The following is a 16233-nucleotide window of genomic DNA, read 5'->3' on the forward strand; positions in this document are numbered from 1 at the left end:
TGAGGACCAATGTCTACTTGAGGCACTTACAATGAACCCAGCAATCCCCAGGTGAGGGTTTCCCATTTCAAAATGACTTTGGATATCAAAGTATGTGCTAAATTAAGAAAAATATAATGTAAGGCCCTGTTGATCGCCTGCCTTGAAACTGAAGCGGTTTCCTGTTCTTTCGAGCAGCTTGGCTTGAAGCCTTTCAAAGGCTAGAGGTCTTTTGGACTGCAATTAATTTCCTTGTTCTTTTGTGCTTCCTCTGTGTTATCTCCAGCTACAGTTACGATGTAACACAGAGAAAAAATATATAGATTCATTTGACTCCCTTTGAAAAATTGCCTGTAGCAGTTCACGTGGCAGGTTGCATAAATGCATTCTGCAGGTTTTATTCACATGGTCACAAATTAGGTTAGTTTTAATTGAATGCGCCATACACACACTCACACACTCTCTCTCTCTCTCTCTCTCTCTCTCAAAATGGCGGTTTATATTAGTAGGAAATATGAAATTGCTGGTAGTAGTAAAAATGTTGAATTGTTGTTTAAAGGGCTCATAAAAGCAAGAATAAAACGTGATTTTATTTTGTATTCCCTTATGAACAAATTGGAAAACTTTGAAGAGGTGTGGAGTGTACAAAGAATGTTGTGCTGGATTGAAAATGATACATTGCACTTTGTTGAAGATTTTGAGAAGGCCTAACTATATGTGATTGTTTCGTTAATGTATTGGTTTTTGTGTAGGTAATAAAAGATGTGTTAAAAATCAAAAATATCTCTCTCTCTCCCTCTCCTTTTCTCTTTTCAGTCTTGATAGTGCCTCATCTGTTGTATCGATTAGATAAATCGATTTTCTGATAGCTTGGCTGGCTCAGGTGGCCACATTTCAGGTCAATTTTTTGTAACTGCTAAATGAAGCATTGGCTGTCACTGCATTATAAACATAATGGTTGCATTTGAATCGATCTGAGGACATACATTATTAAAATTAGCCTCTGATTACTAATAGTAATCTGATTACGTAATGCACGTTACTTGTAATGCATTACTTGTTAGATCAAATCTGATTACAGTACGTAATGCACATTACTTGTAATACTTTACTTGTTAGATAAAAAAATTAATCTGATTTCATAATGCATGTTCCTTGTAATGCATTACTTTACTCGTAACATTAAAAAAAAATCTGATTACGTAAAGCACGTTAGTTGGGACCATTACTTTACTTGTAACATCAAAAAAGTAATCTGATTGCGTTATGCATGTTACTTGTAATGCGTTACCCCAAAACCGCTCTTTTCAGATGAGATTGAAACCACCTGATCGCTAGGTTTTCTCAGAGATCTATGCTAGAAATGTTTCCACCTTGAACATAATCAGAATTATCAGCTAGTAAGGGTAAATTGACATACTCTGGTACACTGGAGGAGCATCTGAGTGGTTTCCACAGTTGTACCTTGACAGGCTGTAGACATTTCTGATGGAATCACGTCCTCATGTTCTGATATCAAAGTTTCGCAAAGTTCAACTTGTATGAAGTTCAATTGCCTTTGCAATATTTCGCATTTATATTTTTTTGTATATATTTTATAGTTTTCACATGATTTTATATAATTTTATTGATTGGTTTGTTAAATACACACACTATATCTGTTTGATTAGTGTATTAGGTTTAATACAGTATCTCTTACTTAAACCATAAACGCATACTGTCCACTCAAGTGGACATCTAAAAATCTCTTTGAAAAATGAGTAAAAAAATAATAATAAAAAACATTTTTTTTTTTAAATGTATTGCCCTAAGAGCAATAAAACCACAAAGGAAAAAAATCCTGACTGAGGATATCATAATTCATGCATGAAAGGGTTCAAATTAGCCTCATTGGCTGATTTGAGGACCTGTTGAAAACAATTGGTGGTAAATCAAAACAAAGCCTAGCCTCGGATGGCATGCCCACAGTCTGATGTATAGCTCACAACTCTGGGTTATTTATCTAAAAAATGTGCTTACAAGGTACAACAAGCACTTTTAAGGAAGACATAATTTCCTGGTTATTTGAAAGGGATTCACATTTTTGTTTAAAGCCACTTTGCAGCAAGTAAGATTTCTCCCACAATTTAAAGACATGCAGGACAGATGAATTGAAAAGAGTGTGAGTGTGAATGTGTATGTTAGTGCGATGGACTGGTCATCGAGGGTGTTTTCATGTCTATAGCTCGAGCTTACAGTACATACCTGCCTGTCATTTTCAAGTAATACTGAAGATGTTGATTAGATTGTTCAGGTGTGTTTGTTTAGAATTGGAGCTCAACTCTTCAGGACAGTGACCAGCAAGAACACAAGTGATGAACCCTGGTCTAGTGCATGCAAAAGAAAACACACAATTACATTTTTGACTAAGAATGTGTTCTGTGTGAACAGTTTTTTTAACAGAATACATTAACATTTGGATAAGACTATGTTGTCAGACTTTATGAGACTAAACAAAGTCTAACCCCAAACCTTCAGCTGTGAAGGGTCCAGCTCAGCACTGTCCTGGGATGTGTTTTAGTAAGACTGTGTGGTCCAGGGAGATCAATGAACTTCTTTATTTAGTAAAGCTGCTCTCTGGTAATGAAGTCTATCCTAAGTCTTTCTTAAAAGACATCTTCTAAAAGTTGATTTTGTGGTAAGATATAAAATATGTCAGTGCAAGGAGTTAGTGCTGCCAAACAGGTGTTGTGTAATGAAATATAATGAAATAATTATAATTTATTCATTGCAATAATTTGGGTTTTACATTCATTTTACATATTGTAGACAACTGACAAATTACAGAAGACAAATGAAAGCAGTGCGTTTTATAAATAATAAACTCGCACAATAAAAGAGCAATTTGGAACAAAAGTATAATTTGATACCAACGTGAACACCATAATGATCTAAATTTGATCTGAAAATTCTATGATTGGTTATTTTTGGTCTGTCTGGACATTTTCTATCCTGACAGTAAGTATGCAACATATTTGCTTCTTTGTTTTCCATTCACATCCAAACAAGCAAACAAAAATGCAATTAAATCAGTCGGAAGGGTTCCAATCCTCAGCCCGCCGGGTCCGTCCTGAACTGTTCCCTGCCTTCCTCTGACAGCCGCAGAGTTTGGCTTTCCCTGCGTACGCATGCACTGCTCCAGGTCGATATGGCGGTTGAAGTTTAATAGGTTTGCGTGTAATTTCTTTGTTTTTCAAATAAGGCTTGGTATTACATATTAATTGCATAAGTATATATTGTTAACGATGGTCTGCTGGTTAATGTGGTCATGTGTGCTCTCATTTCTTCACCCCTGCAGGCTCTCATAAGCCTTATTAGCTTGTGCTGAGGATGAGAGCATCGTGTGTATGTGTGTGTGTGTGTGGTCATTATTCAGTCATCTATTAACATTTTATTCCGCATGGAATATTAATCTCAGAGCATGTGCATATGCATAGTGTGTGTTTGTGTCAGTTAGTCTGCTGGCAGCGATATTTCAGACACTGTTTAAGTTTCTGCTGAAAAGCGCTGGTTGTGATAGTGTACAGGATTGGGTTCAGGGCGCTGTTTATTGGAAGGATAAAAATCACCACCCACAGAATGATGGTACCTGGAGGAGACAGAGAGAAAGAGAAAGAAAGTGCAGATTAAACCGTATTGTCCAAGGGAAGAACTGCAAAGCCATTCTAGCTGATAAGTGTTCATGTGTGCTCATGGCGGTTGAATGTCTAATCCTCTTTGTGCCCGGGGCTTCAGCTCCTCAGCCATCGACTAATCAAAATCTGCCTCTTTGCTCAGACCGGCTACTTGCATCACTCCCATGTTTCGGAAATGACATTTGTCAACAGATTTTTACAGGGAGTATACAGTTATATCTGGATTCAGGTTTAAAGGATTCAGAATAAAGGAAAACAATTAAAATGGCTTTTTGTGTCTTGATAAAGTCAACAGCTCAGTTGGTTCTTTTGGTCCAGACATTTAGTCCTGGTTTATTTAGCGAATAAACTGTCATTTTTAACACCAAACCTAAAGATACAAAACAAAACGAAACAAAAAAATGGCTTTTATGGCGTATATTTTGTAGCGGAACTTACCGGGCATTCTAAACAATGCTGTGTGCTGGGCTAAAAGTGCTCAGTGGTGTATGTGCATACACATGATGGTATTTCTTTTTTCCAGCTGAGAACTCGTGAAGAGTTTCTGTCCTTTTTAGGCTCGCATCTCGTGACATCATGTTTTTGGTTTGTCTTTGGTCTGTGTCGCGTTCATATTATGGTCAAACCTCACCAGAGCTTGTTTGGAAGCGGACCAAGACACCTTTTCAGGCGTTTTGGTCCGCTTGTTTGGTGCGCACCAGGATTCGGATGGCAAATGAACCGCACTAACAGAGCAATCGCACCAGAGTTTGTTTTAATTGAACCAAACCTGCCAAGTGTGAACACAACATAAGACCTAGAAAAGATACCATACTAGTAAAAAACAAAGTTTATATTCTTTAAAATTTTGCATCTTTTAATTGATTTAATTAAAAAAATGCCAGTAGACAAGATCATTTCTTGCTTTAAATAATCTGAAATTACATATCTGTACTTCTGTTGTATACCATATGGTATATATAAACCTGTATTACTCTCTTTAAGTTTTCTCTTTTAAATTATACACTAGTGTACCAGTTTGTCCTTTTAAGAGTATTGCCCCAATGATAAGCTGCTGTACAGTTTTTGCAAAAATTGCAAATTCCTGACAGTGTTTAATATTATTTTTTTGCGGGTGCATGTGTATAATTTTCAGTTGTGGTTGTGTAGTAGATGCAATCGTGCAATGTTTTATTAAAGTTCACAAATAAATAAATAAAAAGTCAAATCAATATCTACTGGAGCAGAGATCAGATCTGATTTTAAAGCTCTGTAAATCGAACATGCACAAGAACAAAGCAGAGTGATTATAGTGTTATTGACTGGAATCAGGCCAAGCAGCCATTTAGTTCTTATTTCACCATATAATATTAATGAGTTGCCTCATTAAGATCATTAGCTAATGTGCAGCCAAACTGTGGTCACAGCAGTTATGAGTTAAGACACTCATAATAACCTGCCAGTGTGTTCTCTCAAACATATTAGCTTGTGTTTGCTTACCTGCGATATGTACTCTTAGCAGTGATAATATCTTCAAGAGGAAGATGGGGATCCAGCACATGGCATCAGTGAACACAATGAAGAAAAAGCGCTTTGCAATAGCGACTTCCCGATCAAATACTGTCTGCCGCGCTGACTTTGCCGTTTTCTGGACAGAGTAAAACATACTGGAGTAGGAGAATACGATCACCATGAAACCCAGCAGATTCAGACCTGACAGAGAAACACACACATAAATCTTCAGTAACATCGAGCAAAAAGTGTTTCACCAAGTAAGCCTTTTTATGCATTAGATGCCTATTTAGTTTTCTTCTTTTTTTGTCTTTGGACTGGTGCAGTAGCCTATTGCATGACTTAGTGTTTTTCCAGTATAAACAATTACTGTAACATCCTCAAAATCTACTTGGGGAGCAATATATATATTTTTTATTAATTTTGTTGAAGTAATTAAGTAGTAATTAAGTTTGTTTTGCTATACTTGCGAGGAAATTCCATAGACGTAATGGTTTTTATACTGTACAAACTGAATATTCTATCCCCTTACACTAACCCTATCCCTAAACCTACCCATCACAGGAAACATTCTGCATTTTTACATTTATAATAAAACATTGTTTTTAAGCTAATCATGAAATGTCCTCATAGACCACATTAACTTGTAATACCAGTGTAATACACATTTCATTATACAAATTTGTGTCCTCATAAATCACATAAACAAGACAGCACACACACACACACACACACACACACACACACACACACACACACACACACACACACACACACACACACACACACACACACACACACAAGCTTTCATTTCTATCCTTGTGAGGACATTGTGTGTATCCTTGTTTGTAATGGTTTTTATACTGTACAAACTGTATATTCTATCCCCTTACACTGCCCCTATCCCTAAACCTACCCATCACAGGAGACATTCTGCATTTTTACATTTTCAAAAATATATAATTTAGTATGTTTATTAACCCATTCCCCTCATGGGGACCGCTGGCTGGTCCCCACAATGGAGGTGATCTCAGGTTTTACTATCCTTGTGGGGACATTATGGTTCCCACAATGTAATGTATACCAAGTACACACACACACACACACACACACACACACACACACACACACACACACACACACACACACACACACACACACACACACACACACACACACACACACACACACACACACACACACACACACACACACACACACACACACACACACACACACACACACACACACACACACACACACACACACGCACGCACGTATCTAGGCCTCACCGAGAAAGATGGCTGTAGAGTAGCATCTGGCACCAGGTTTCTCTGTCTGGTCTGAATGAAGAGGGAAACACACTCCATTCCGCCCATAAAAATTCCCAAATGTCTGTTTATCCCAGAAGGGAATAACGGCAATGATAAATCCTAGCAGCCAGATGAAGGTCAGTGAGCAGAGAGTCTGTTTCCGTCCAGCACGGTAATGCTGGAATGGGAAGACGATGCACAGGTACTTCTCTAGCGTCATGTAGGTCAGCATCATGACGGATACCTCTGTGGACAACATGGCTAGTGAGCCAATCAGCTGGCAGGACAGGCTCTCCATCCATATCTGAGCATGGCGGTTGTACTCGCCACAATACTTGATATCAAAGGCACCGATGAAAAGCAGATACACGCCCATGAGACAGTCTGCACCTATTAGAGATAAACACACAACTTTATACAGGATTTTAAAAAAGGTCAACAAACTATCAATCCATTGCCATTCTCATCCATGCAACCTTTTGTCCATCTATCTATCCATCTGCCAAACTTTCATCCATCAACCTGTTCATGCATCGGCACATCCATTCCAGTGTTGTTGGTAATTAAAATAATTTTGAAACAAAATATAATTTGATGATTATTAAAAAAATGTTGCCTTGGAAACTAACTGAAAAAAGTCAGTTTAAGTACTAAAATTGCTAAAACTAAAGGTGAAAAAAGGTAATAAAAACCCCCAAAGACGAATAAAAATGAAAAACATAATAATACTAAACCGTAAATGAAAACTGAAAATAAAAGCTAACTAAAAATCTGATTAAATACTGTAATAGTATTTAAATAATCGCATTGATCCATTAATATATCTATCCATAATATTCCATCAGTCAGTCTACTGCGCTCTGATATATTTATTTCTGGTAGTGTGTGGTCACACATGTCTCTTTTTGTTGCGGTTCTCTCTATTTGTGCGTCCTAGAAACCTGATTCAGTTTCAGTTAATAGTTAGCAAATATCACTCGCACACTTTCATTCACTGCACTCCCTCCAAATCATCTTCCCTTCCCTTCCAGATGTCTCTCCCTGCTTCCGTTTTCATTCATCAAAATCAGAGCCTCCGAGACATTTCACACACTGTGGATGGGTTTTTGCAAGCAAGCATTAATAGTGTGTTATTCTAGTCTTAACTGAATGAGTCAGTCCTACATAGACAGCTACATAGACAGCTACATAGACCCCCCCCCCCCCCAACATGTTCCAGCCGATGCGACCCAGTGGGAAACTCCAGAGATGGAGACTCTTCCCTCTCTCTGCATGCCTCTTATCTGAGGGGGTGGCAGGTTTTGATAATTTAAGAGAGCGACTTTTCCTTTCAACTTAAAAAACTGCACCTATCCAGCCATCTGTTCATCCATCCATCTCTTTTCAGCCGCGTCTGCTATCTCTTTCCGTCACTGAGACACAGATTAGTCCTCAGACTCTGATCCCCAGCTGAACAGCTCTAGATATCGCACTATGATCCAACCTTTTCTAATAAAAGTTTATGTTGCTGCTGCAGTGCGTGAGGTCATACACAATTCTGCAAGCTCTCTTTGTGTGAGTGTGTGTGTAAAAATACAGACTGTTGTAATTATTTATCTGCCCAGTGGGGAGGCAAGAGTGTGTGTGTTTTGATGTTTATTAAAAGCTTGTGATACCGCATAGATGTATAATTGAGTGAGTTTCTGCGCTGTGTATTGATGTATATAATTAGTTGAGTGTGTATAATGGAACGTGTGTGTGTAAATGCTGCAATTAGAGGGAACTACGACCCTTTAAGCCTGTTTGTCTGACGCCTGTGAACTTCCAAAATTAGACCCTGCACTCACACACTACCATTTCAGAAAGCAAACAAACAACTTTTTCATTACGAACTTTGAATCACTTTAAATAAGTAGATGATTATATGTCAACTCAAAATCAAATACACCTATATTTACTGTGGTACACGTACTTAACCCGATGATTCAGGGTTGTGACTCTTTTATATACATTTATATTCAATCAAAGCATTGTTGTGGGGAAAGACAGCTGTTATTATTATTTTATGTCATATTTAATATGTCATTTTCCTTTAAGCTATCTTGGTATAATTCATTTTTTTGACAGGCTTAATCCTGTCTGGTGCCCATTTTAATTATTTTGCTTAAACAAATTACTTTTGTGTGCTGTCATGTTACACAGCAAGGATGCGTTACATTTATAAAAAAAGTGACAATAACATTGGTACAAGAAAACCTAATTAAAATAAAAAGTTTTTTTTTTTTTTTACCTTTTATTAATCCAAAAAAGCCCGGAAAAATGCATCAGGGTTTTTAAATCAGCATATTAGAATGATTTCAGAATGATCATGTGACACTGAAGACTGGAGTAATGATGCTGAAAATGTCTAAAAATAGATTTAAAACAGTTATTTTAATTTGTAATGTTTAACAATATTACTGTTTTGACTGTATTTATATATATATATATATTCTTAGTTAAATGTTTTAGTTGATTGTATTGTGGATGTGTAGAAATGTCACTCTTATCTGATGTAGTCAGAATGGGAACATTGAGTTCATACGTTTTTGTGTCTCACTGCTTAATGCATGAAATGAATTTTGACTGATTGATCACTTGAGCTTCACTGGGGTTGAGTAGAATCCTGCATATTGGTTTTGTCATGCTCATGTTTGATGTATAATGGACTTACAGCAGAGGGATTTGATGGCCATGGTGTGATGTTGATTCTCTGAAGCAATGCAGGACCGCAGACAGATGACAAAGATATTTCCGAAGCAAATGATGAAGGCGACGACCCAGACAAACACGCGCAGGATGATGTTTGCAAGCAGATTCTCAAAGGACGAGATTCCATCTGTGTTTGGTTTGCAGCTTCGCACGTTGGGAGAATATCCACAGAATTCAAAACGCTTAAAATAACTGAAATTATCCAACATATAAATGACAGAAAAAGAGAATAGAAAAGCACATTTGTTTTACACATAACTGCATACTTCATTAATGATCATATAAAACAGATATTAAAAACATTTATGGAATTGTTTACTCAATTCTAACACACACACACACACACAACACACACAACACACACACACACACACACACACACACACACACACACACACACACACACACACACACACACACACACACACACACACACACACACACACACACACACACACACACACACACACACACACACACACACACACACACACACACACACACACACACACACACACACACACACACACACACACACACACACACACACACACACACACACACACACACACACACACACACACACACACACACACACACACACACACACACACACACACACACACACACACACACACACACATTTCTGTTCACATTTATACTTCACCAGACACATCAACAGGTTTGTCAAATGCAGAGCTAACCTTCTATTAATGTCACAGTCTGCTAGAGTGGGCATGTCTCAGATCAAAAGTAAATTTTTAGTGCGGCTGATTATCTGCAAAGTAACAATCCCGAAAACCTCATCTCCACATCAAAGTGCAGAGAGGTTCAGCGTGAGGTTCAGCACTCACTTCAGAACACCTCTCGGCACGCGGCGGCTCTTTTGTTCGATGCTGGTGTGGAGGGGACTCATTCCTCATAAAGAAATGATGGCATTCCATTTTTAAAATATCTCTGAAGGCCTACTCTCTACTGCTTTTTTATTTCATTTTCATTTCTTCGGAGGGGATCTGTTCTGGTGATATTAAAGCTGATGAAAGAAAAGTTAAAGATACTTCACAAGTAGAGAGAGGCACGGTCATCTTGCCGCCTGTGAAAAATCTAGAGTTCCAGTTGAGCTGTATTTACCGGCAGGTTTGACATTTCAAATGCAGTAATCATTCACCATTCGACTGACAGCTACTATCCAGCCTACATTCAAGAGTAAAGACCTCTCTCTGCTCTCTCGCCCTCTATCTCACTCAGAGGGCGTGCTGTGTGACTTACTGGCTTAAGGGAGGTGTTCATGGTGTTTGTCTTGACTCATGAGAGACTATGGTGTACAAGGAATTTGAGTGCAAATCTGAAGGTCTAGAACATACTGATAACTCTCCTGAGGGGACACAAGTGCAACAATATATTGTATAAAAAAATATATAATGTAACTATAATATATATATATATATGAATATTAAATAATATGGCATGAAAAGCAAAATGTTTTAAGAAAAATATATCATTTTAGTATGCTCACATGTGAGTGAGGTTAGTTAGGGGCCGGAACATCCTGATGCTGATGTTGGGAATCTCCACCTCTTCCATACTCCTGCACACAGAACCGACAGATGCAGATTTTACCTTCATAAGTACATTTTTTAAAGCCAATTTTACCTTCACAAGTACATTTTCAAAGCCAATATAAGTAGAGAACTGTAGACTTATAAAGCCTGCTGAATAATTACCGACTTCATGAAAAATATCAATGAATGCAGATACATGAACAGACACCGAGGCTCGTGAATAATACAGTTCTGGACATGAATCTCACAACTACATCTGTGGACTGCTAGACAACATTCACAGCGACCTGAGGATCAGCCTACAGTCAAGATAATTTGCTTTTTTATGTTATATATTTGATCATTTCCCCCTTTGCCCAGTTAGTAACACACAACCAGACATAATTTTTCATAAAAAATAAAAAACAATGACCAGGGGCAATATTTGTAACGGATTTACAGGGGCAGTTTTACCTAAAAACACAGAGAGTGCCATCCATGTATGTCAAATACTTCAAATGCATATTAAACTTGACAGGCATAAATAGTACATAAACCAGATCTAAGGGGCCGTTTACACGACACTGACACACGACAACTAAAAAAGAAAACTTGTGCTTTTTGGCCGTTCATTTACACAACAACAGTGTTTGGGGGGTCTAAAAATGAAAACTTTTGAAAACAGGTCTCAAAGTGCAGGTTTTTTATATTACGTTATTGTCTCCATATACAAAAACAGAATTTGTGAAAACTGTGACGTCATGCGCATGAGTGTTAGGCTACATGTTGTTTAGTCTATAGGCGCATAGTGTTTTTTTACAAAGTGACATCGCCAACTACTGGCCTGCCAGTAACGCATCATTTTTAATAGTTTTCCTCAAATGCGTGTGCTGTGAACGTGGATCATTTTGAAAACGTTTTCGTCTGTACGGCAAAAACGCAAAGGAAAAACTTTTCAGTTTTTACTAGTACATTGTCATGTAAACGTACTCTGAAATATTAAATATTTAATGAGTAAAAATAGTATTATAATATCAATATAGGATACATTAACAAAGGTTAAGAATATTAGACGTTTTTTTCTTTTGCTCTCGGTTTCTTTTTGCCATGATGGCTTGAATTGTTCATTTCTGATCTTCACAGGGACCTTCGCAGTATTCACAGGGGATTGAAATAGAGAGTGTGCTTGTAGAACTGTGGCATAGGATGCCAACAAGCTGTTCCTGGATCTATGTCCTTTCATAACCTGGAACAACATTCCTATCAACCAATTGCTGGTGTCTGATTTAAGGATTATAGTTAGGGTTCACATTAAGTTTAATTTCTATTACCCTTTGAAAAAAATCATAAATGAGATTTATTTAATATCCTAGACAGAAAGGAGATGAAATCAAGAGCAAATGGCAACTTTTACTTATGTTTAATGTCCTCTTTTTCTGCTTATATCCTTGTAATCTCAATTAGACTCTTCCAAAAGTTTCAGAAGAACTCATTTATTTTACAGCTCAATATACTTTATGCCAACAATTGTTTCATTTAGTTCTATTTTTATTTTGCCTCAGGATTTTAAGGAGTCTCTTGCTCTTCTGAGCAATGGAAATGTCTCCTGAGTAAGGGTATGATTGGCTGAAAGGAATGAATTTCCAGAAACAACATATGATGTTGATCCAGGAACATGTCCTACTTCTGTAAATCACGTGGTTCAGGTCTACAGAGCTCCAACCAGCAGAAGTGTGAAGACGACACTGAGCTGCTTCACTCCAAGACACTGTGTGGGAAATGCCAGGACCTGAACGCCTGCACGTTCTACAGTAAAATAGGCAAAAATTTACCTGCCGGTAAATTGCACCCATTTTTTTTTTAAACCTTGCCCTTAGCATGAAACCCATCAACTAATATTAATATGATATGTGTTTGTAATCATGATTGGCTGCCTAATCAGAACCAGTATAAATAGCTAATTCAATGTGATTTTAGATATTTCATTATTCTCTGATTAACAGTCTGAGGACATTGACATGCTGAGACAAATAGTCATGTACCGGACATGAATGTCATGTAAATATGATGTAGATTTATGCAAACATTGTGCACACATGAATAAATACAAGCTCTCTCCTAATACACAGCATCAATATAATAATATAACTGATGTTGTGTTTATTACTGTTTACTCACAGTGACTGCAGATTCACCATAGTGTCAAATTGATTGCTGTATATGTGTGCCAGGGGATTGTTGGAGATATTTCTATAACAAACACACACAAACAAACAAACAGTAAAATAGTTATTGATAAAGTCCATAATATGCTTTTGTGATTCATAAGCCCTGTCACTTCATCCAAAGAGGCTTTCAACCAATCAATAAATCACTGGGCAGATCAGCACAAATACAAGTGAATAACACTGAGGTATTGCTCCACTGAGGTACCTCAAGAACAAAATATTGCATAGCTTTTAAGCTTTTTAGACAACACAATTTGCACCATAAATAATAAAGTGCAGAACATGGCTCTCACAGCTGTTTGAGGTTCTGGAGGGTCTGGAACAGAGATGGAGGCAGGTCTTTAATCTGGTTCATAGATACGTCTCTGTAAATCAAATCACAGCAAATTCAGCTCATTTTTCACCTTAATCATTCACTGAATAAATAAAACTGGGAAAAAAGACATCTTCAAATAGAAGATTTGTTCCAACACGTGTGCTTATCAGGTTGAGATTATTTACACAGGAGGTTTCTCTCCTTCCATAACTCTCTCTCTCTTTTTCTATTCAAAACAAACACTTGACCAGGGCTGTCCAGCTCCAAAAATCAAGAAAAAAAGCTTCAATACATAACATGTGCACTATATTCCAAGTCTCCCGGAACTTACTGACTCAAAATCTTAGCCTCGACCTTAGCTGTCAAATCTCATATGTGAATATATACTGACTTCAGCCCTTTTGTGCTTTTCATTTCTATATACTTGTGTTGTATGGGCGATAGTTATGTAAACATCTCTTTTTTTGTGTGTATTTCAGGGAAAAAAGAAAGAAATGTGGGTTTGGAACGACATGGGGGTGAGTAAACAAGACCGATGGACATCATTTCAATTTGTAGGAGAACTAACCTTTAAAATGAACACATAGTCTCTTTCTCTCTCTGGGGCACACATTTTTACAAGCAATGAACTGGGGACTACATTGAAATAAATGCCTTCACTTAGTGTGCGCATGTATACTCACAGGTCTATCAATCTTTGCATGTCTTCAAATGTTCCCTCCTCAATGGTGCTGATGTGGTTTCTCCTCAGCGCTCTAAACCAGAAAAAGACACATGTAATAACACGGTCTCAAACTTATTCCCCTTTTCACCCAGGCCTTTAGTGCCGCATAATGATGCTGATTTACATCTATATGTAAATCAGCTCTGTCTTTATCCCTGAGTCACACTTAAGAACTATTCATATCATCATGTTCATGATTCCAGGAATGATCTCAAACATGTTCTATAATGCTTGAGTACACAAGCCACAAGGACAAACTAACAGTCACAGATTAGGTCTGAAAAGCACTGGAAGTATCGAAGACATGCAATATTTACATTTTTGAAGAAATGTACTCTTTTGTGATAACTGAAACAGCTTTGAGTTGCGGAATAGAGTGAATGAACTGGATCAGATATCACAACAAACACACTGTCCCTTCAGTCGATTCAGTAACATCCCATAAAAGTATAAAAGAGAATTCAGTCTCTCAGAATATTAATTAACCCTTTTCATCATGGTGTCAATGGCAGTTTCTTCAATGATTATATAATTCCTTATAGCTATATTCCTTATTCCTAAAAACACACGTTGCATACTTAATTTGTTTGGGGAACTCTTGTCTTGCAAAGCTACTTTAAAGTATTATATATTTCTGATTACACATAGTTAAGTAAAAATTGTACACTTTTTGCATCATTTTGATTGGACACAAGCAATATATATGTATTTTTTTGCACATGGGTCATATTTTATTTTAATTCACAGCCAGATATATAATTACCGTTTGTTTGTTTTTAATTGCTAACAAGCATTGGTCAATACTGAAGCCACATTTTCAAAACTCTTCACACATTCAGCAAAACAGAAGTCTATGCGGACCAAACTGTGAATCATTTTTCATTGCTTTCACACAAAATGCATTTAATGACCACATCTCCCAAAATTCAGGAACACTTCTGTCAGGACTACTCTCGTCAAATACAATTGATGATTATCATACAGTTAGGATTTCCGGTATGGTTCTGTTCTGGGCAAAAACTCCCTGCGCATACATGCAGCCTAGCATGGATAAGAGCAGCAATAACATAACAGAACCAACATGAATGTATTGCAGATATCATTCATTCATTTTAATGTACAACATAATTAGATCATTTTAGTCTCATTCAGGGGGATTCAGAATGCCAAATCCTGACTGAAGAGAGGAGGAGCTGGGGAGGGAGGAGGGTAATTCGCTTATATATGGATAAAGGAGCTTATATATGGATGCGGTGATAGGCGTCATATTCCTATAGGTAGACGTGGATCAGCTGAGAGTCAGCTGATGCGAGCTTGACTAACGTGACCTGCCAGAAATGACGCTACGCTTGACTTTTGTCATCTGCAAAACACTATATATTTGCAGCACATTTTTCGAATGCTAACACACTGCTTTCAAAACTGATAAAAGCCACATTCACATCAGAATGATGGCAAACTCTGAGCAATTTTGCAGGAATTATATTGAAATATAAAATCTTAGCAGAGTATTTACAATGAAATTAAACAATAATCATTACAAACACAACTAATTGGAATTTCAACTGAAAGCGTATCAAGGTGTCCTATTTTTAGGTTTCTATTACAGTAGTAATCTTTTGGTAAATCGGGATGGCTTCAGAATTATTTTGTTTGGAAACATGGATCAAGGAAGACACATTGGGGAAAGAAGAGTGGCAGAGAGAAGGAGGACTAGAACCCTCACAGTACTGTACATCCATCCATCTAATCCATACATTTTCCAAAGCGCTTGTCATGTGTAGGGTTGTGGGGAGGCTGGAGTCTTTCCCAGTGTCTCGGGTCGTAGGCAGGATAACACCCTGGACAGATGGCCGCTTCATCACAGTATGAGACACTCACATTCATATTCACACTCAAATCTACGGGCAAAATTACAGTCTCCAATTCACCTGTCCTGTATGTCTTTGGATTGTCAAGGAAACCAACGTCAACACGGAGAGAACATACAAACTCCACACAGAAAGACCTCCTGACCCAGCTGCGCCTCCAATACTGCACATATGCCATTATACTAGACATGTTGTTGATGGTTTTGTTGTTGTTTTTTAATTATTATTGCTTCAGGATTTTGTTTTTGTTGTTTCAACTTTTTATTGTTTGCATGTAAATTAATATATGTAAAGATATATTAAAAAAATGCATTCATTCTTTATGCTGTAATACACTCAGTACAATTTAAATATATTTTTCTTATC

At 37.3% G+C, this 16233-nt stretch overlaps 1 protein-coding gene and 1 long non-coding RNA gene across 9 annotated transcripts in view; both read right to left on the reverse strand.

Moving 5' to 3' along the window:
- The window catches only part of LOC306996212, a 1114438-nt gene that overhangs the window by 27156 nt on the left and 1071049 nt on the right, over positions 1–16233 (reverse strand). The gene's annotated exons all lie outside the window — the stretch shown is intronic.
- Positions 2711–16233, reverse strand: part of rxfp2l (relaxin family peptide receptor 2, like) — a gene marked incomplete at its 5' end in the record, with an annotated part of 43451 nt that continues 29928 nt past the window's right edge. For 7 of the 8 annotated variants that reach the window (XM_079608484.1, XM_079608486.1, XM_079608481.1 and 4 more), the window contains 8 exons: positions 2711–3607; positions 5133–5345; positions 6437–6847; positions 9150–9379; positions 10704–10775; positions 12907–12978; positions 13250–13321; positions 13956–14027. In XM_079608484.1, the coding sequence (XP_079464610.1) occupies positions 3468–3607; positions 5133–5345; positions 6437–6847; positions 9150–9379; positions 10704–10775; positions 12907–12978; positions 13250–13321; positions 13956–14027 (1282 nt within the window). In that variant the 3' untranslated portion in view covers positions 2711–3467. The remainder of the gene's footprint in view (positions 3608–5132; positions 5346–6436; positions 6848–9149; positions 9380–10703; positions 10776–12906; positions 12979–13249; positions 13322–13955; positions 14028–16233) is intronic. The other variant, XM_079608487.1, reaches the window with a different exon arrangement.

This window comes from Phoxinus phoxinus (genome assembly GCF_949152265.1).
Source record: "Phoxinus phoxinus genome assembly, chromosome: 3".
NCBI lineage: Eukaryota > Metazoa > Chordata > Actinopteri > Cypriniformes > Leuciscidae > Phoxinus > Phoxinus phoxinus.